The sequence below is a fragment of the Typopeltis vanoorti genome, chromosome 24 (assembly GCF_054136105.1).
Source record: "Typopeltis vanoorti isolate ZY-2024b chromosome 24, IOZ_Tvanoo_1.0, whole genome shotgun sequence".
In the NCBI taxonomy this organism is placed as follows: domain Eukaryota; kingdom Metazoa; phylum Arthropoda; class Arachnida; order Uropygi; family Thelyphonidae; genus Typopeltis; species Typopeltis vanoorti.
The window spans coordinates 33195968-33216076 of NC_143572.1; the positions used below are offsets into that span (position 1 = coordinate 33195968).

General features: G+C 37.5%; 1 protein-coding gene across 2 annotated transcripts in view; it reads left to right on the forward strand.

Moving 5' to 3' along the window:
* The window catches only part of LOC150093090 (uncharacterized), a 217207-nt gene that overhangs the window by 52096 nt on the left and 145002 nt on the right, over positions 1 to 20109 (forward strand). For both annotated transcript variants that reach the window (XM_090413726.1, XM_090413725.1), the window contains exon 3: positions 13460 to 14357. In XM_090413726.1, the coding sequence (XP_090269852.1) occupies positions 13460 to 14357 (898 nt within the window). The remainder of the gene's footprint in view (positions 1 to 13459; positions 14358 to 20109) is intronic.

Below are 20109 nucleotides of genomic sequence, written 5' to 3' on the forward strand. Positions count from 1 at the left end.
CAGGTGGCTTTGCCCACAAAGTCTTTACAGATTTTTACAGGGTAGTTCACCATTGCTTTCTCCCCTCCCCCCTATTTTACCTGGGCTCGGGACTGGCATATGGCTGGGATGCTCACGGGGCTGGTTTGCCTGTTCTGGAGGGCAAAAAACTCCTATCTCCGTATGAGACCGGCTAACTCACCTTTAGTTAAAAGAGACCAGATAAAGTTCCACACATCACTGATGGGAATCGAACCCAGGTTCTTTCCGACCAAAGGGATTCGTCTATACTGACTAGCTATGGAGGCTCATCACCAATGTAGATAAGGGTAATGCTACAGTCATCCTTAATGTCAGTGAATGTAATCAGAAAATGGATATTCTCTGAAACCACTCTATCTACATCCCACTAGATTATGATCCCACCAAAACGTAAGTTTGAAAAATCCTATTTAGTGTTTCTGGCTGCCTAACATCACAGAAACTCAAACCCCTTAGGTCCTTGTCCCTCCCTGTTATACAATTTACCTAAAATCCACAAACCCAATTCCTTTCCTTTAGTGTTACATGGTGATCAGCATTCATTTTACACAAATTATGGACTCTACAACCATGTTATAAATTATTTTAATTTCCTGATGTTTGACCTTCATATTAAGGTCGTCATCTGGAGTATATACACGTGTGTGTGTGTGTGTGTAGAGAGAGACTAGCTAAATTACATTTCGCATTGTATGCTGAAGAGACAATGATTTAATCAATGGTTATTCTACTGACCTGACCTCTAGTGAAAATAAAATTTACAATAAATAAATGAAATAAAATAAATTAACTGCACCAAAGCTATATTCTATTTAAGACAACATCAGAGAAACATTCTTTCATACTACAAAAATACAACCTTAAAGCCATCTTTAAACCTCTTGCAAAATTAAAGAACTTACTTGATGCATCCAAGGATCCACTCCCTCCACTGGCCTGCCCTGGAGTATACTGAATTCATTGCGATTGTAATTTGTCCTATATATGGGAAACAGGATGCACAATTCCTATCAGAAAAAAGAACAGAAATGACACATTAAATAACTATGGTCAAGCAGGTCTTCCTGATCATGCCCTTGAACACCTTACATAGAATTGACTGGAAAAACACCTGTTGTTTACATCACGCCAAAGCATGGTATGAATGTAAATTTAAGGAGGCTTGAGATTCTTATTAATCGCCCTAATCTTAACAATAATAATGGTCTAAAAATCCCAAGTATATGGAAGGCACATATTCTACCCACTTAACCTTTCTCCCTAAGAGTTAATTATAAATAGGACCATAGGTAATAGGATCCTAAATCTAACATAACAATTGTCATGTTAAATTAGGACATTATTTTTACTGTAACAAAACTATCTATATGAAAGAATGTTTCTCTGATGTTGTCTTAATAGCTAGTCTTAAATAGAATATAGCTTTGATGTAGTTAATTTATTTTATTTCATTTATTTATTGTAATTTTATTTTATTTTCATTAGATGTCAGGCCAGTAGAATAACCGTTGATCAAATCATTGTCTCTTCAGCATACTATGTGAAATGTAATTTAGCTAGTCTTTGTATATTCCAGATGATGATTTTAATATGAAGATCAAAACGTCAAGAAATTAAATTACCGTATTTTTCTGTGTATAAGACTCGCCCCATGTATAAGATGAACCCTACTTTTTCGAACCCAAAATTAAGAAATCAGTATTTTAAACATAAGACAGAACACATTTGATATATATTTTTTAAATATTCAAAGTATATTTAGTAATTAGGTAATATTTTTAATATACATACTAAGATGCATTTTTAGGGATGAAGAATATGACAATTGTATTTTATTTTTGGACATTTTAATGGTTAGTGCTCAAAATATTGTTAATGCATTAATTTACCCTTCCAACAAGTTGCAGACGTATAAATGCTTTCATAGTTCAGATTGATTTATTGAGAATCAGCTGTTAATGACGCCAGAGGAACAAAGGCTAGTGATTGGCGGAAGCCTGTTCGCGAAGACCAGGTACCGGCAGTTTCACCGCGGCAACCGTGGGTCTTTCGACCAGTCCCCCCCACCATGTATAAGATGACCCCCAATTTTTGGTCTAAAAATTTGAGAAACAAAGTATCGTCTTATACACGGAAAAATATGGTGATTATTTATAACACAGTTGTAGAGTCCATAATTTGTGTAAGAAACCCAATTCCCCTCTAAGACTATAGTAGATGCCACTGATGTTCCATGTTACAAATTGTCAACACAGCTAGCAAAACTCAAGGATTGGGGGGGGGGGAAGGGGGCAAGAGTCAAAACTCTTACTTCCCTTACTGTGGTCATACCACATCCTACATAAAAAAAAAATATCCATTTTTATAACCTTGATTGAAAATTAACTTTAAATAATACAGATACATTGATATGCTTTGACATCATCTCACTGTTTATCCATATTCTCTTGAATGATCCCTTAATACTCTTAACAAAACTTTCTTTCTGATATCTGAGATCTCTTTTTCTTTGCCATCACTTCTGGTTATTTTTCTTGCAGGAACAAAATTTACAAACAGGGAGAAAATGCTGTAGGTTAACCATCCCCCCCACTTGCCAGTTTTTACATGATAAATTTTGAAAACTGAGCCATAGATCCCCCTTACTCAAATCTATCTGGTTAAGATATGTAGATGGTCCTCTATTTGACCTCACGGCCTGAACACAGATTCCTTCGTATGTTACCTCAATAGTCTACATCTAGGAATCCAGTTTGCAGTGGAAAACAGTAGTCTATCCTTCACTGTGTACAGAAAACCCACTCACTCAGGCAGATACATTTGCAGACCCCTCTCTCAACAATATGGCATCATTAAAACTCTAACCAGTAGAATAAAATAAAGATGCCAAGAAATTATATTCTTGGTTTCATCCTCCCAAGTTTGCACATGATAAATTTTGAAAGCTGAGCCATAGACTTGCCCCTCCCTCTCAAATTAATTCTAAATCAAAGCATTTCACGATTGGGTTACTTGTATATAGAGGCTAATGACATCACATCAATTGCTTTAGTATTCCATAATGCAACACACATGGACATGTGGACATGCATTATGAGAACCTGGATTTAGAAGCCAGAAAGTGCTAATCTTGTTTAGTGAATGCAGGACTGGGGGGGGGGGGGTTGAGTGACCTTAAGACTTAGAACAATTTGTTATATTAAGGACAGTCATTATTCAGCCAATCCACATATAGTCAGCCCTCCAAAAATTGATATCTCCTGAACACCCCTGTTTCTTGAAGTAATCATAAATGATTTCCTATTGTGACAGCTTTCACATTGTGCTGTTTTTTTCTCCGTTTATAAAATGTACTATTTATTGCAACCTCCACCTTTGCAACGAGTTGCCCAGTAATGTACTATGTACTAGGATCACTTGCATTGGCTAACGCTAGTGTCCGCCGATACTTTATAGTTTACTATATTCGGCAAGAAACTCTCTGATTCCAATCTTTGAGTTTCTTATTCGGTTTTAAAACTATGTGGGATTCAATATCCCCTTAATTTAAGTACTATTTATTATTTCAGACATTTATTTCATATTTTTAGAGAATATCTATCTGGTTCATTTTGTTACACACCACAGAAAATAACTAGCTATATGAACAAAATTATTATTACTATTATTGCATGGTCACCTCCACGTGTAGAAGACAGAAACTATAACACTATCTATCATTGCTCTATTCACAGACAGAGCACTCACAACTGACTCATTGCAACCCATTACATCCATTCACCACTCTAATAGCAAAAAATCTAGTCCATGCACCCTTGCTAACTAACTGCACTCTTACTCAACTTTCAGGGATGACTCTTGTTCTAACCTAATCCCACCTCTACCCAAGTGTCAAAATATTTCATTTTTGTATCAATCCTATAAAATCATTTGGGAAACTTGAATATGTCTTTCATATTCCCCCTGCCCCCCCCCCCACACTTTTTTTTTTTTTTTCACCTATCAACCAACTTTCCCAACCCACAAAATTCTGTCTATCCTCATAGAAAGCATTCTACAGACCACTCACCTGGATCATCTCCACCACTTCCTCATCCTCAAAAAAACTAGGTGGCTAGACCTGAGCACAGTAATCCAAGTATCCATAGTAGCTAGCTACTTCAGCAATATGTCCTCTCTCTTCTCCCCCCCCCCCCTTCCTCCTCTTACTACTACTACTATTTGGGGGGGGGCCCAAAAAAAATCCCTGTCTTCATCATTTTCCTGGAGTACAGGTCCCTCAGTGTGGTACACAGTAATCTTTGTATCCCAAAATGCATAACTTTTTGTTTATCTGCATTAAATTGACATCTGTTATGTTTTGCCCATACTGTCAGCCTATTCAAATCATCCTGCACGCTCTCTACATCACCTTGATTAACTATTACTCTACTCAACTTTGCATCACCAGCAAACAACTGAATATCTCCCTTCAAATTATTTCCTATATCACTTATGTACAAATTAAGCAGTAGTGGTATAAGCACAGAGCCCTATGCCCACCACTAGTCACTTTCCTTCTCTTCCATGTGCTACTTTTTTGGTATCTGTTCATGGGCCAGCCTTTTATCCATATTATCAGTTTCATATCTATCTCTATTTGTTGCAGTTTACGTAACAGAGTTTAATGTGGTATCCTGTCAAATGCCTTTGCGAAATCCAGCAGTATCATAGTGTAGCCATTTCCTTTTTCAACTCAATCACTGTATTATAAAAAGTTAAAAGTTACTAATGCATGATTGACCCTTCACAAAGCCATACCTACCCCTCAGAGTATCACATTCTTATCCACTCATTCCTGAATTCTCTTTTTGACCAAATTTTATAGTACTTTTACTACCACTCCTGAAATACTAATTGGTCTATAATTTGCTGCCACAGACTTAGATCTCCTCCTTTATACAAAGGAATTGTTTTTCCCACCTTGCACACTCTCTCTCTCTTAGGACACTGCTAGAGCCAGAACTTTAAACAGCCTACTCAAAGACATTACTAGTTTACTAGAACATTCTCTTGAAATGCAAACCAATATCCCATCCAATCCCATAGCTATATATTTGCATTCATGTTCTGCAATATCAGAAGTACCTCCAATTCATCAACCCCTGTTCTCATATCAGCTCCTGTCACCTCTGCCATAATAGTATCTTTTCTTGGATAATGTAAATATATCTTTGCAAAGTGGTCACTCAGTAGTGCAATTTCATTTGTCTCTGTTGCCTCTGTACCATCTGCACTCATTAAAGTTATCCTTCCATAGTCATTTTTCCTCCTACTTGCCACATAACATGCAAAAAAAATAAAATAAAACTCTGGGATTTCCTTTTGCCTCTTCAGTTTATTTCTTCTCATCTGCTTTTGCCTTCCTTACTGGTCACCTTTCTCTTTACCTAATCTAGTCATAGTGTTACAACCTGAACAGCATATCAACTTTCAGTGTATCAGTAAATCATTGACAGCTTTCAGCACATACAAACCACATGTATAACATGCATGTAGCTATGCTCGATGTTTGAATGTCCCTTTTGTCTTAATGCACACACACGCTTGAAGTCTATGAAGTCACATATTGATGATAGCACACACAACTTCCAATGGAAATGCTGGTACTCATTCCAAATCCACCTTTAGGCTGGCAATTCGGGATGTTGTTTCTTGCAGGCTACTCTCTGAAGCTATAACAACTTGAAATCCAGCTGATTCAGATCGGGACTTCCAGATGGCTAATCAGTTGGTGATATGTGGGCTGGTACATTTGCCTCCAACCACTGTTGTGTGGTTCTCGCCTTGTGTGCAGGAGCTGAGTACTTTTGGAAGGTCCACAGCCTACTATGAAACAAGGTGTTTTTTAAGGGGGCACAGGTTCCAGCAGTGTTTTGATACACTTTTGCAGAGAGATTTTGATCCCTTTCTTGTAGAAATGCAACTTGGATACCTCCTGATACGTCACTCCCATCAAACCATCAGTTATTTATTTATTTATTCTTATGGAAAAAGGAATACAATGCAGCTACAGGTCAATGTCCAGTCTAGAAGCCAATCTAGGGCCTCATCCTTCACCTCGTGAATGTCCTGGAGGCCACCACCATGAAATTGGCATTGGGAAGTCATTCACAATATGAATAATTGTCGGGGCCACAGGGGAACAATCACAATAAGATGGTCTGATAGTCTCCATTTATGTAGTAGGTAGTCACATCTGCCCTGGTTAGTTCTGATCTTGTTGAAAGATTGTTGGAGCGGTGTTCTCTCCACATGTCAGGTGTGGATGGTCAAGCGCTGAAGAGAGTTTGTCCATAGACAAGAAAGGGTTTCTTGATATTAGGCAAAGGCTAGGTGGATTTGAGTCTGCTCCAGGAACAGGAGTGGGTTGCTCAGGAAGAGCAAAACCGGGCTGTGGAGCACAGGGATCTTCAACTAGGAAGCCATTTGTTGGAAGATTGTTGGACTAGTGTTCTCTCCATATGTCAGGTGTTGATGGTAAAGCAGCTGAAGAGAAGTTCATTCATGGACAAGAAAAGGTTTCTTGATTTTATGCAAAGACCAGGTGGATTTATGAGAGCCTGCTGCAGGGGCAGGAGTGGGTTGCTCATTACTTTTTTAAATTCTTTAATCGAGGCTTCTCTTCTCCATATATTTGGTGGAACAGTGTTAGATAGGACAGGCAACCAGCAGAGAGGATGCTTCTCAGTGTCCCACTAATTGTGCACATGGTATAGTTTAGCTGGATGTCTATAATGTTAGTGTGTATACTTCTTTCCGGAACAGGGCACAGTATTCTGCTGCAGAGAATGTGGGGGCTAGTGCTGACAACCTTAGGACTTCTGCACCACAACCCCCAGGTTGTTCTAGCATTGAAATGATATAATAATGATATAATTCATTTTAATTTTGTTGGACAGGATGGTGATGTGCCTTTTATAGGTTTGGCTTCTATCCAGGCTCACTCCAAGGTATTTCGGGTGAGGCTCATGTTCTACCATTTTGCCACAGAGAGGTTGAGGTGTTGATTTGCCTCTGCATTGTTCAGGTGGAATACCATGGACACAATTTTTCTTGGATTTGGTTTCAGGTACCACTGCTTGAAGTACTCTTCCAAGATGTTCAGGTCTGTGTTCGAGGTTGATTCCAGGTTGGCAAAGGAGGTAGATTGGGGTAGGATTGCTAGGTTATCGCCGTATATATACATATTTGCTTGAGCTGGTATGTGGTAAGTCAGACACATAGATCTTCTTAAAGAGGCTAACACAGAGCCCTGTGGGAGACCGTTGTGGAGTTGCAAAGCAGGAAATAAGATAAGTGCAAGTTTCTATTTTGAAATTTTGTCAGGAAAAGAACAAATACTGTGGATTTAAAATTAAATCTGTTTAATTATTAGTCTAGCTTTAATTTTTATCACAAATGTACTTAAGAGATGATACTGGATGATTGTCATCTGTATGTGAGCACCATATAAGAAACTCAAGTATTGTCCATTATAATTATCATTTCCTGATATATGTGCCCTGAAGAGGAATGTAGGATACTGTGATTATTTAGAAAGGTTTGTTGTAGGTTTTATGAACAGTTTATCAGTCTAGTTTATTATTGGTTAGCTCAAATAAGATTTAAGTGCTGACCAATATCGATATCTATATGTTTTTGACTAGATTTCTCTTTATTTGCCTGATATGAAAGCTTTATGCAGCAAGTGCTGTTTATTTGTTGATTCTTGCAAGGAAGTGAGCTCTGCTATTTTGGTATATTAGATTTGTGGAATTCTCTGCACTTGTTTGATTCTGGTATACTCTCCATGCAGTGTATAATTGTTCTTGTGGTGGTAGTAGTAATAGTAGCAGCCATAGTACAGTCACTGGCTGTGATGGAGTGATATGTATGCTATATGCCACTTGGAAAGAAGTTAGTACTCGCACTATGGTGTCCATTCACTTCTTTAAGTGAATGGACACCATAGTGTGAGGTACAAACACTGACCTCAATAAGATGTAGGACCTTCTTTTGCTGCGATGACTGCAGCAATTCTACAGGGCATGCTTTCCACAAATATACGATAGCGATCAGTGAGAATCTTGAGCCATTCTTCCTGTGGGCATGTAATGAGGTCTGGGAGCATTGTGGGGCAGATGTCCCTTGACCTCACCCAATGCTCCAGTTCATCCTACAGATGTTCAGTAGGGTTGAGATCAGAGTTTTCTGGTGGTCAATCATGATGTTCATATCCACAAACCATGCAGTTACAGCATGCAGCTTTATGACATGGTGCATTGTCATTGCCAAAAGAGATGATGGTCAGTTCCATAGAAACATCACAAGTAGGAAGTTGTATTGTCCAGAATGTTCCAGTACCTCTCAGAGTTCAGTGGCATCACAAACAGAGGTCAGAGATCAAACCAGGAAAAATAGGACCATACCATCACACTGCTACTTCCAGATTTCATACTTGGGTTATATGCTCTGATAAGAGATATTCACTGGCATGTGAACACCCATCCATCTGCTCGGTGCAGAGTGCATCATGATTCATCGTTCCATAACACAGTTTTCCAGGCTTCCACATCTCACTGTCACGCTCTTTGCACCACTGAAGATGATGCATGTTGGTTTGTGTAATGTGTGGCTTGCATATTGCAGTCCTATCATAAAAACCCATTTGTAAGCCTCAGTTCTGAATGTTTTTGTGCAAATTCGTGTCCCAGTCGATGCCTGGAACTCTGCATTCAGCATGTTGGCCAACAAATAGTGGGTTTTTACATGTTTCATATCACCTTATGGTCATGTTCGGTGGGTGTTGTTCATTGTCGATAGCACTTGCAGTTGACTCCTTGTACTTCCATCTCAGTATGACATCACTGATTCTTGTAGATAAACTTATACGTTGGTTATTCATGACTAAATTTTTCAAGGAATGACAACGTATACTAATAGTATACGTTGTCATTTCCTGAAAAATTTAAAGACCTCACTGATTACTGACCTGGTATGACCCAATTTATACAATTTGCTGAACAGATAGGCCTGTGGCATGGAATTTTAGAACAACACCTCTTTCACACTCTGCAAGTTTTTCTTTCGCACGGCCATTTCATCTTGACACAGTTGTACTGACTTGGAGCATCATATTCCTCCAATTTATACCCACTACAAACACATAGCTCCATTTGAGCCTGCTGGTTGGAAAGTGAATACATCAACCATGCTGCCAATCAGATAGCCAAATATGAAAATATAACTTTTGCATGGTTGACAGACACCATAGTGTAAGGAACAAACAGCCATGACATCCACCTTAATAAGATGTAGGGCTTCATTTTTTCAGCAATTCTACAGGACATGCTTTCTAAGTGTACAATAGCGATCAGTGGGAATTTTGGATCATTCTTCCTGTAGGCATGTAACAAGGTCCTGGACTATTGTGGGGATGGATGTCCTTTGACCTCACCCAGTGCTCCAGTTCATCTTACAGATGGTCAATAGGGTTGAGATCAGGGGTGGCCTACAGCTTTATGATACAGTGTCTTGCTGAAAGAGACGGTAGTCGTTTCCATAGAAACTACACCAAGTAATAAGCATTGCATTGTCCGGAATGTTCAAATACCTCTCGGAGTTTAAAGTTTTTGACACCACAAAAAGAGGTCCGAGACCAAACCAGTTAAAACAGGACTATGCCATCACGCTACCACTTTTGAATTTCATAGTTGGGGTTTACACACTCTACATCCACATCCATCCATCTGCTCTATATAGTGTGATTCATCGCTTCATAATGCAGCTTTTCAAGCTTCCACATCCCATTGTACAATCTCTTTGCACCACTAATGGCGATGCTCCATATTGATTCAGGTAATGTGGGGCTTGCATATTGCAGTCCTACCATGGAAACCGTCTGGAACTCTGCATTCAGTGTGTCAGCTGATGAATGGAAAATTATGGAATAGGCTTGTTATATATTATCCTTCATAGTACTTTACGGTCTGGTTCACTGATGGAAGCACTCCCTGTGCTTCCATCTCAGTATGGTATCATTGATTGTTGACCTGGGATGACCCAATTTGTCAGCAGTTTGCCAAACAGATAGGCCTGCAACATGGCATCCTATTGCAACACCTCTTTCAAAGTCCTACCAGTCATAACCATTTCACATGGACACCATTGACTTCTTTCCAAGCAGTGTATATTACAATAATACCCCAGTTAGCCTCAGGATAAATTCCTAATATGAGAGTGTTAATTGGAATAGATATAACATTTTATTAGATAAGTGAAAATACAAATATAGTAGAACAGTAAACAATAATAAACTTTTACGAAAGCTGCTGATATGCTATACTTTAGTTGTGACCAGACTGTGGGTCTTCCATGAACCTCAGAAGACCTACAATTATTCCCAGACCTACAATTATACTTGATCTGTTGGTTGTATTAATGAAGTTATTTTGGTAGTTGCAGAGCTCTTATGGTGTCATTATTTGCCAAACATAGTTGGTGACTGTATATAGCATTCTGATGATACTGTGAATGACTAAATCAGTGTTAGCAGTGATGGGGTAATGACCTCTCTTGGAAATTACTGGCCATCAGTGCTATAACAAAACAGCATATGAGCGTGGTTTTACTGTGGTATACCACATACACTACCTTGAAAGAATTCACCTGATACCCTCATGGGTAAGGTGCATTGTGCCATTTTAATGAGTCATTTTTTTTTTAGTCGGTATAAATTGGAGGAATATGATGCCCTCAAGTCACTGCATTCTGTGTCTGAGTGAAATGGCTGTATGAAGAGAACTGACAGTTTGAAAGAGTCGTTGTGATAGGATGCCATGTTCCGTGCCTGTCTGTTCCAAATTGTTGACATATTGGGCCATCCCAGGTCAACAGTCAGTCAAACCATACTGAGATGGAAGCGCAGTGAGTGAGTTGCAAGTGCTACATGCAGCGAATGCCTCGTCACTCACTGAATGTGACCATACCCTGCTATAAAGGATAACATGGCAAAAAACCACCATTTGTCAGCAAACACACTGAATGTGGAGTTTCAGGCACCAATTGGAACACAAATCTGAAGAAAAACATTCAGAACTGAGGCTCACAACATGGGTTTTCATGATTGGAGCATAATGTGCAAACCCCACATTACCTGAATCAACATGCAGCATTATCTTCAGTGGTGCGAAGAGCATATACAGTGGGAAGTAGAAGTTTGGAAAACTGTGTTATGAAGCAACAAATCCCACTACACGCTCTACTGAGCAGATGGATGGGTGTGGCAGATGCTTGGTGATTGTCTGTTATCAGAGTGTGTAACCCCAACTATGAAGTTCAGTGGTGGTGGTGTGATGGTGTGGTCTTGGTTTTCCTGGTTTGGCCTCAGGCCTCTGTATGTGGTGCCATAAACATCAAAACTCTGAGAGGTATCTGAACATTATGAACAGTGCAATGCTTCCTACTTTGGCATTTCTATGGAACTGACTGTTGTCTCTTAGGCTCCTGCTGTAACTGTGTGGTTTGTAGACATGACTGGCCACCAGACAGCCCTGATCTCAACTATATTGAATGTCTGTAGGATGAATTGGAGCACTGGGTGAGGTCAGGGGTTGTCTGCCACACAATGCCTACAGGAAGAATTGTCCAAAATTCCCATTGATTGCTATCTTACACTTCTGGAAAGTATGCCCTGTAGGATTGCTGCAGTCATAGCAGCAATGGCGTTAATGTTTTTTCCCAAGCTTCTCTCTCTCTATTAATAAAAAACAAGGAATAGCCTTAAGTATAGAAATTCATCTGAGTATATATGTGTGTGTGTGTGTGTGTGTGTGTGTGTGTGTGTGTGTAGTATTAAGTTATACCTTTTATTAATTTCAGTTAGGAACTGTAAGAAGCAAAAGATGTTTATTTGCTTCTTGGTTCTTTGAAATGTTTTTTTTTTTTTTTTTTATTTATCTTGACTAATGAAATTGGTTTGTTCAGTGTTCTTGCAAAAACCTATATTGATCTATGTATTATTGTTTAATTTATATAGCATTTGATGAAACATTAACTGATTCTTAATTTGTCTTCAGTTTCTAATTGGAGTTTACATAATTGAGGCCAAAAGCAAGATACAAGTAATCCACATTATAAAAGAAAATAATGTATGTGTATGATAATGAATTTGAGTTCACATATTGGTTAAATGTTCGTTATAATTCGTACATGCCTGCATGTGATTTACAATTATATATAACTACCGAATTAATATACAATTGAAATATCAGTAGCTCAAAATGTTTTTATTACCAAGTAAACTTAGTAATAAAAACATACTTAGAATTCTTTCTAAAAGGTGAGATACTGATTGCAATTCTTTAAATGACAGCACAAAGCACAGACAAGCAACTATGTTTTGTATTAGCACAACTCTCTCAAAGCACACTGCTGTTATGTGAACATATATATTTTATACTGTGGGTAGACTAGAGTTAGGTAATCTTGGTTGCCTTGCTGTAGACCAAATATACTTTTTCAAGCCATTTTAGCCTCTAATAAACAGGATGTTAGTAGCCTTATGTTTTCTAGTGTATGTATGACTATGTAAAAATATTCACTAACATCTTCCATAGGGGAATTTTTTCATAGCTGATTGCTATCCACTCAGCTGACCAAGCTGGTTAGTTTAGCCACTTGGAAAATCTAAAAATACACAGCAAGTTTTGCTGAAAACAACTGTTACCCTGAATCTTTCTCTTACTGAAAGAAATTAATGACAAATTCCTCAGAACTTAGATGATGCCATAGCATTGAATCATTTGAAGATTTAATAGCTGGCTCCCAAGGAAATAGAAAATGCTGACTACAAAACACTTATAAGGGTGAATTTAATAACAATTATAAACTAAAAGTTCATCAAAACTTGCATAATTTTCCCTATGATACAGCTTCTTAGTTAAATTGTAACTTCACTAATACTGTTAGTCTCCATAGTGAGAAATCAAGTTTTTGTATTTTCATTACTGAGTTACAAGCTGCAAAAATATGTATAGCCACAATTCAACACTCCAGCCAACAACCTTTGTGTGTGAATCACACACTGGTTAAGAAAATGTGACAGTATCTTGTGTTGAAAGTTGTGCTTTTATGAGAGTAGTTTATTTTAGGTTATTGGATGGACCAATTAATAATTAAAAATTATTAATTGGTCCATCATGGAACCAAATATTAATCCTGTATCTAATTAAAGGATTTGACCCTTTATAAAGTAATTGTTGAAATATTTTAGCAAGATTTAAAATGCTAAATTACTATTAATATTAATACTATTTTTTTTTCTTTAAATTGTTTGTGAATAGAACCGTATATCATTAGATTTTATTTATTTCTAATTTGAAAGTTCAAGAATCTTATCAGAAAGTTGTCTCCCTAGGTTTCCAACAAAGCCTTTCTGGAAGTGAGACAGACATTTCAACATCGACTGAGAATCTTACAGCTGAAGAAAAGAATGTGCTTCGTCATTGTGTACGACAAGAGCCTCAGGGTGAAGAAACGCTAGCAGATGATATTGATGCCACTTTATCTAATACATTAATAATTCACAACAACAGTTCAATTGACGGTTTCACATCTCCATTTTATAGTCAAAGTAATTATGCCAATAAAAATGCCAACAGTGATGTTACTCAAGATGTAGGACTTTCTGAAAATAGTGAAACTGGATCCACAAATTTAAATACACTGATAAGAACTAATATGAACAGAAGCAATTCTCCTAAAGGGGGAGGAGGAAGTGTTCCTCCTTCTCCTAAGACTTCCTCAAGGCGAACTCATTTTCCTGGTTTGTACAGTCAAAATGTTCAGTCTATGCTTCAGCAGTTTCCACTCAGTGACGTATCCAGCATTGATAACTCATCTGTGTCTCAGTTAGTTAGTTCTAGAAATAACAATTTATTTGGCCAACAGATTGGTTCTTTTCCAGAGCATTCAGTTCAAGAAATTACAGAAATACCAAAACATTATTTAGATCAGTCAGAAGTTTTGAAACACCTTGCTAAGGAAATGCATCATAGACAATTTCCACTTGACCTTAATAACTTGCCTCCTCCACCACAGTATCCAAAATGGAGGTTGCCAGAGTACCATAAAGGACAGGATTTTGAAATTAGTACTGGAAATAGAGGTATTGGAATGGGAGTAAGCGGGACCAATATTTCCAGAGACAAAGGAGTTGACAGGCTGTCTATATCACGTTCCCATCCAGACCTTACTCTTGTTGGCCTTAATAGCAAGTTAGAGGATGGAGGAATCAAGTTAAATCTAAATCGAAGGTAATATTTACTAATTACTTTTCTTTATCTGCAATCTTTTTCACATGGCAAATACAGAAACCTCATTAATTAGTATGTTGCAAAATTTAAATACTGCTGTCATTTGCTGTTTGTTTGGGTCAGTAGTAAATTTTTTAAGCTCAGAAGAATTTTATGCGTGCATGATTCACTTTAGAGGTGCATGAAAAAAAAAACTTTTCATAAAGAAATTGAAAAATTGGAGAATAGTTTATCACTTACTAGGAGTGTGACTGTGTTATTCATAAAAAAATAAAAATAAAATAACATTACTTAAATATAAAGAGCCAATAGGCTTCATTTTGGCGATATAAACATTATTTAAATTAAGGGGATATTAAATCCCACATTGTTTTAAAACTGAATAAGAAACTCAAAGATTGGAATCAGAGAGTTTCATGCCGAATATAGTATAATAAACTATAAAGTATCGGCGATTGCTAGCGTGAGCTAATGCAAGTAGTCCTCAGGCAACGTGATGTGTGTTACATTATGGAAAATACCAAGAATAGCGATCAGAACTTTACCACCTTTGCTGTGAGTTGCCCGAGGACTACTTGCATTAGCTCACGCTGGTAATCGCCAATACTTTTATAGTTTATTATACTATATTCGGCATGAAACTCTCTGATTCCAGTCTTTGAGTTTCTTATTCGGTTTTAAAACAATGTGGGATTTAATATCCCCTTAATTTAAATAAAAAATAAAGTCGCTGAAACTAGATGGCATTGAGCATTTTCCTCAAGTTTTGATGTGAATGCTTCCAAATTGTTATTTAACATTGGCAGCACATTACAGTATTCTTCACTTTATTTTTATTTTTTCTGAGAACTGTTTACTTGCAAATAATTGCATTCTGTACTATTTATTTATCGTATGGCTTGTACACATGGTTAAAAGACAATAAGATATAATACACATGAGTATGGATAAGATACACATATATGATTTTAAAAAAAAAGTCTACATTCAGGCAAATACAAATATGAAATTTATGACAAGCATCAGACAGAAGATTAGTCATATTTTAACATTTAGGTTTTTGATCCAGTTGATCGCCTCTATGGATAGGTCAAAGATATCCTTAAAGTCACCTGGATATGCTGTCAGCTCGCATTCCTGTACTATATGGTAAATGGTTTGGGTCTTGGCTCCACAGGGACAGTGGATATTTGGTATCTTACCCCACTTTGAAAGTAAGTCTCCACATACACCATGGCCTGTACGAATCCTGTTAGCCATCGTCCATATATTCCTGGGCAGGTCAAATCCAGTTGATTTTTGGAAGATGTTTATGTGATTGCGAACTTCAGGTGATACTGCTTGGGACCACAGTACATCCCACCTACTCACCATACTGTCATTCTGGTTAAGAAGATTACGGGCGGTTTTTATGACAGGTCTTCTGGATTTTAGTCTATTGGATAAAGCATCTGGAATAAATTTATGTATTGGGAGATTTTGGTTATTTAAAATTCTTTTATATTCACGAAGCAAGGCTTCCTGTCGTCGCAGTTCCAGAGGAGCAATATGGCTCAGAGTGGGGAGCCATTGTAAGGGTGTACTCCTAATGCAACCTGTTATTAAACGCAGAGTGGAGTTAAGTTGAGTATCTAGTTTATTGACGTAACTATTGAGCCAGACAGAAGCATCATACTCTGCTGCACTGTAAACTAGACCTATTGCAGTGCACCGCAGAGTTGTGGCACTTGAGCCCCATATAGTATCACAAAGCTTCTGAACTATGTTATTTCTGGTGCGAACTTTAGCAGCAATATTAATCATATGCTGTTTATATGTCAGAGTTATTCCCAGATATTTAGGTGTCGGATTAAACGAAATTAATGTCCCATCAGCATATATCTCTGGTTTTTGATTTACAAGACTATTGTTCAGGTGAAAGCAAGAATATTCGGTTTTACCAGAATTTGGTGTTAATCTCCATTTTTTATAGAACTGCCATAAAGCCGACAGATCATTTGTCAATATTTCTTCATTTCTTTTGATAGACTTGTTGCTGATCGCCAAAGCTAGATCATCTGCATAAGCAAACTTCCTGCTGGCTGTTTCAGGAATATCTGCAATGTAAAGGCTAAAAAGCAGTGGTGCGAGCACTGAGCCCTGAGGTAATCCATTCTTAAGCACTCTCTGTTTACTGATGTTTCCTCTGGTGGTTACCCTGAAATATCGATCACACAATAAGTTGTTTAGAAGATGACCCAATATTTTACATGGGATGACCTTAAGAAATTTATATATGAGTCCCTCCCTCCAAACAGTATCATAAGCCGCTGTTAAGTCAATAAAGACTGCAGTAGTTTTCAGGCATCTTTGAAATTCTGCTTCAATGTAGGTTGTTAAGCTGAGAACTTGATCTGTGTAGCTGCGATCTCTTCTGAACCTGCTTGTTCTATTGGAACATGTTCCAAAATTTTATCACTGATCCTGTTCATTATTAGTCTCTCCAACAATTTGTAGGTTGTACTTAAAAGGGCTATGGGGTGATAGCTTTCAGTTCTGTCTGCTGGCTTACCTGGTTTTAACACAGCAATGATTTTTGTCCTTTTAAATTCTTTAGGAACGCAGCCACTTTCAAGTATATCGTTAAAGAACTTAGTCAGCCACGATCTTGCATAAGGTCCACAGTGCGTCAGGAATTCATTACGAACATTGTCAAATCCAGGCGCCTTCCCCATTTTCATATTTTGAAGCGCCGAGAATATTTCCTCATGGGAACAAGGCATAGAGGATTGTTGATTCTTTTGAGTTACAGACTTCATAGCCTTTAGTTTTGCGTTTTATTTCTTTAGTATGTTCTTTATCTATCGGAGCTCTAGAAAGCGAAACAATATGAGCAGCTATCTAATTTGGATCGACAAGAGGAGATTTCTTTGGTACAGAGGGGCTTGAACCAAGCTTTTAAATAGCGACCGATTGAAAAAAGATTTCAAACACCCTAGTAGAAAAGGGTGTTTGAAATCTTTTTTCAATTATTTGAATCCACTTTTCCCTACGAGCAGCATTGAGACTATGGAGCAGTTCTATCTCAGGATCCATACTTTCAAGGAATTCCTGATACAGGGATTCGCTTTCTTTGGTCCATCCAGGTGCATATTATTTTCGGTAGCCTCGAGGAACGTGTATTTTTGCCACTGCTATAACTACGGTGAACCGTGTATAGTTTTTGTAAGTTGGGGGGAATTCTAAGGCATGCGTCTAGATCCGCAGTGAAGTTTTCCTAGTCGGCTTTTTGGAAATTCCATCTTGCTCTAGGAGATGATGTTATCAAAGGAATTTGGGCTCCTAATTTCATAAAGATGGGACGGTGCTAGCTATTTGGAAAAACCTCAAGAATATGTCTGAAAGTCTGTAGAGGCTGATTTCCACTATCAGTGGAGACGAATGTCAAATCTGGATTATATTCCTTATTTCAGGCTCTTGATTTAAAGGTGCCTTTTTCCTTGGCATCAAAAACCAAGTGAAGACGGTGTTGATCTGCACATTCAGCTATTTCCCCGTTTTGATCATTCCGATCGTATTTCCAAGAAGTATGATGACTGTTGAAGTCCCCAGAGTACACCGTTGGGTGGGAGTATGTCTGTAGAACATCATTTGGCCAAACAGTTGCAGGTGGTTTATATACATTCATAATTGTAATATCTGCTATTTTAACAGTGATCTTATGGATTTTGTCATCAGTCGAAGAAGATATCAGCACAGCATTCTCAATACCATTTCAGACATATGTTATGTTGCCGTAGCTACGACTACAAGTAATCCTGAGAATGTCGTAGCCAGGGATTATTGCCCTAGATTTAACTTGATCTTCAGTTTCGACATGTGATTCTTGAACGAGAAGTAGATCGACATTTTTTTCTTGTAGAAGTTTAGAAAGACATTGACATTTTGATGTGCTAATACCCTCAACATTTAACTGGAAGATACGGATATTATGTCCAATATTCCTTATCAGCTGGTTCAAAGAAGAACCGTTGTGAAAGTTTTGGGTTTCCATGTGTAAGTATGGTCAGGAGATTGCACAATGGTCTGGCTGCCAGTCGCGCTAGCTCTTTAGCATGACCCAGGGTGCACCACGAGGAGGCAAGCTAGAATTGCACCCCCATTCTGTACTATTATGCTATTACTCATATAACTTTTCTTGAGAAATAGATGAAACTTGCATACCATGTCTTTTAGAGTTAATCCTGAAATTATTTTATAAAGTGATATATTGCATATCACCTCCTAAAATGCCAGGATATTGCCTGGCAGTGTGTTAATTATAAGGATGGCTCACAGTTTCAAATTTTTGATATTTTAAAACTTTATATATAGAGTACAGTTGAGAAACATTATTTAACAAAATAGATGTTATTGGTTCTATAGTCTTGTCTTCATAAGCAGTTCTTCCCCTCTACAGTACTAGACCTGGTCCTTCAAGACACTCTTGATTAGATCAGCTCTCCTCAGAATTTGCTGGCTTGGTTGGCTGAGTAAATGGTATACCTGCTCTCCAGCTACCAGGCTGTGAATTTAAATCTTGCTGTGGGCATGGCTGTCTATGAATGTCTTTTAGGTGAGAGATGAATTTTATTGTCCAAAGTGAGACCACTAAATTAAAATTGCCTTGCTTGATTTCATGTTAGACATAGATTTCACATATAAGTGATGACTAGATTCTGTTTTAAGAGACATGGTGAATATTTTGTATATTTTGTTATTAGAGGCCTGAAAGTAGCTTGAAAAAAAAAGTGTTTGGTTTCTAGAGCAAGATTTCTGGATTTTGTAAAATATATATAAAAAATTGGTCCACTCATAGTAGTGATTCACCATAGGTTTACAACCTTTTCATGAACAGGAGTCGCATAAAAATAGTGCACTTCTGCACTGAAGCACCATTGCGATGCAACAAGGGTAGGCCATCAATCATTCATTTACCACATCCTTTGTCAACTCCCCTTGCTTTCTAAATGCTATAGATAGTTTTGTTAACGGTTCACTTACTTTCTGTTAAGTGCTGACTGGTTTTGGTAATGCGATTGAAAACTAATTCATTAATTTTGGCATGCTTATTTTTTAGATTTAGACTAAAGTTTTCACCACCTTCTAGTTTTAAAAGGAAACTAATCACCATTTCTCAAATTCTTGTGGGTGGGGAAGGGATGTTAGCAAAAACTTCTGGATAAAATGTAAGTGAAGGGTTGTGTTTAATCTAATAATTACATGCATGTTATGTACCCATTTCAATTGTGATATTAAAGCTAGCATTGTTCCATTTTCTCAATCTTACATTGAGAAAATGGAACATTGCTAGCTTTAATAGTGTGAATTTGCAGGACAGTATTATGAGTGTGGACAGTTTACAAAAAGAAAATTGCATTAAGCTAAAGCAAATGGTTAAAAAAAAAAAAAGCAAATTTTTTTTGTTGCTATTGAATATGCAAAAAAATATGCACTGTCCTGATTGAGCAAAATGAACTTAATGACCTAGTATGTGATCTTAATTTCTCAAAGCAATAACTTGAAGGATCCATGTTGGAAGAATGGAATTTGCTACATTGCATATTATAAATATAGAAATTGTTCAACATTGCTGAAGTACTGTATAATGAAAGATAGATTGTAACTATCTATAAGTTAATGTTATTTATTTTGAGGTTAGAGTAATTTTTAATTATATTAGCTTGAGCAGGGAAGATTAAGGCCATTCTGAAGAATTAAATTTTGCGTGGAA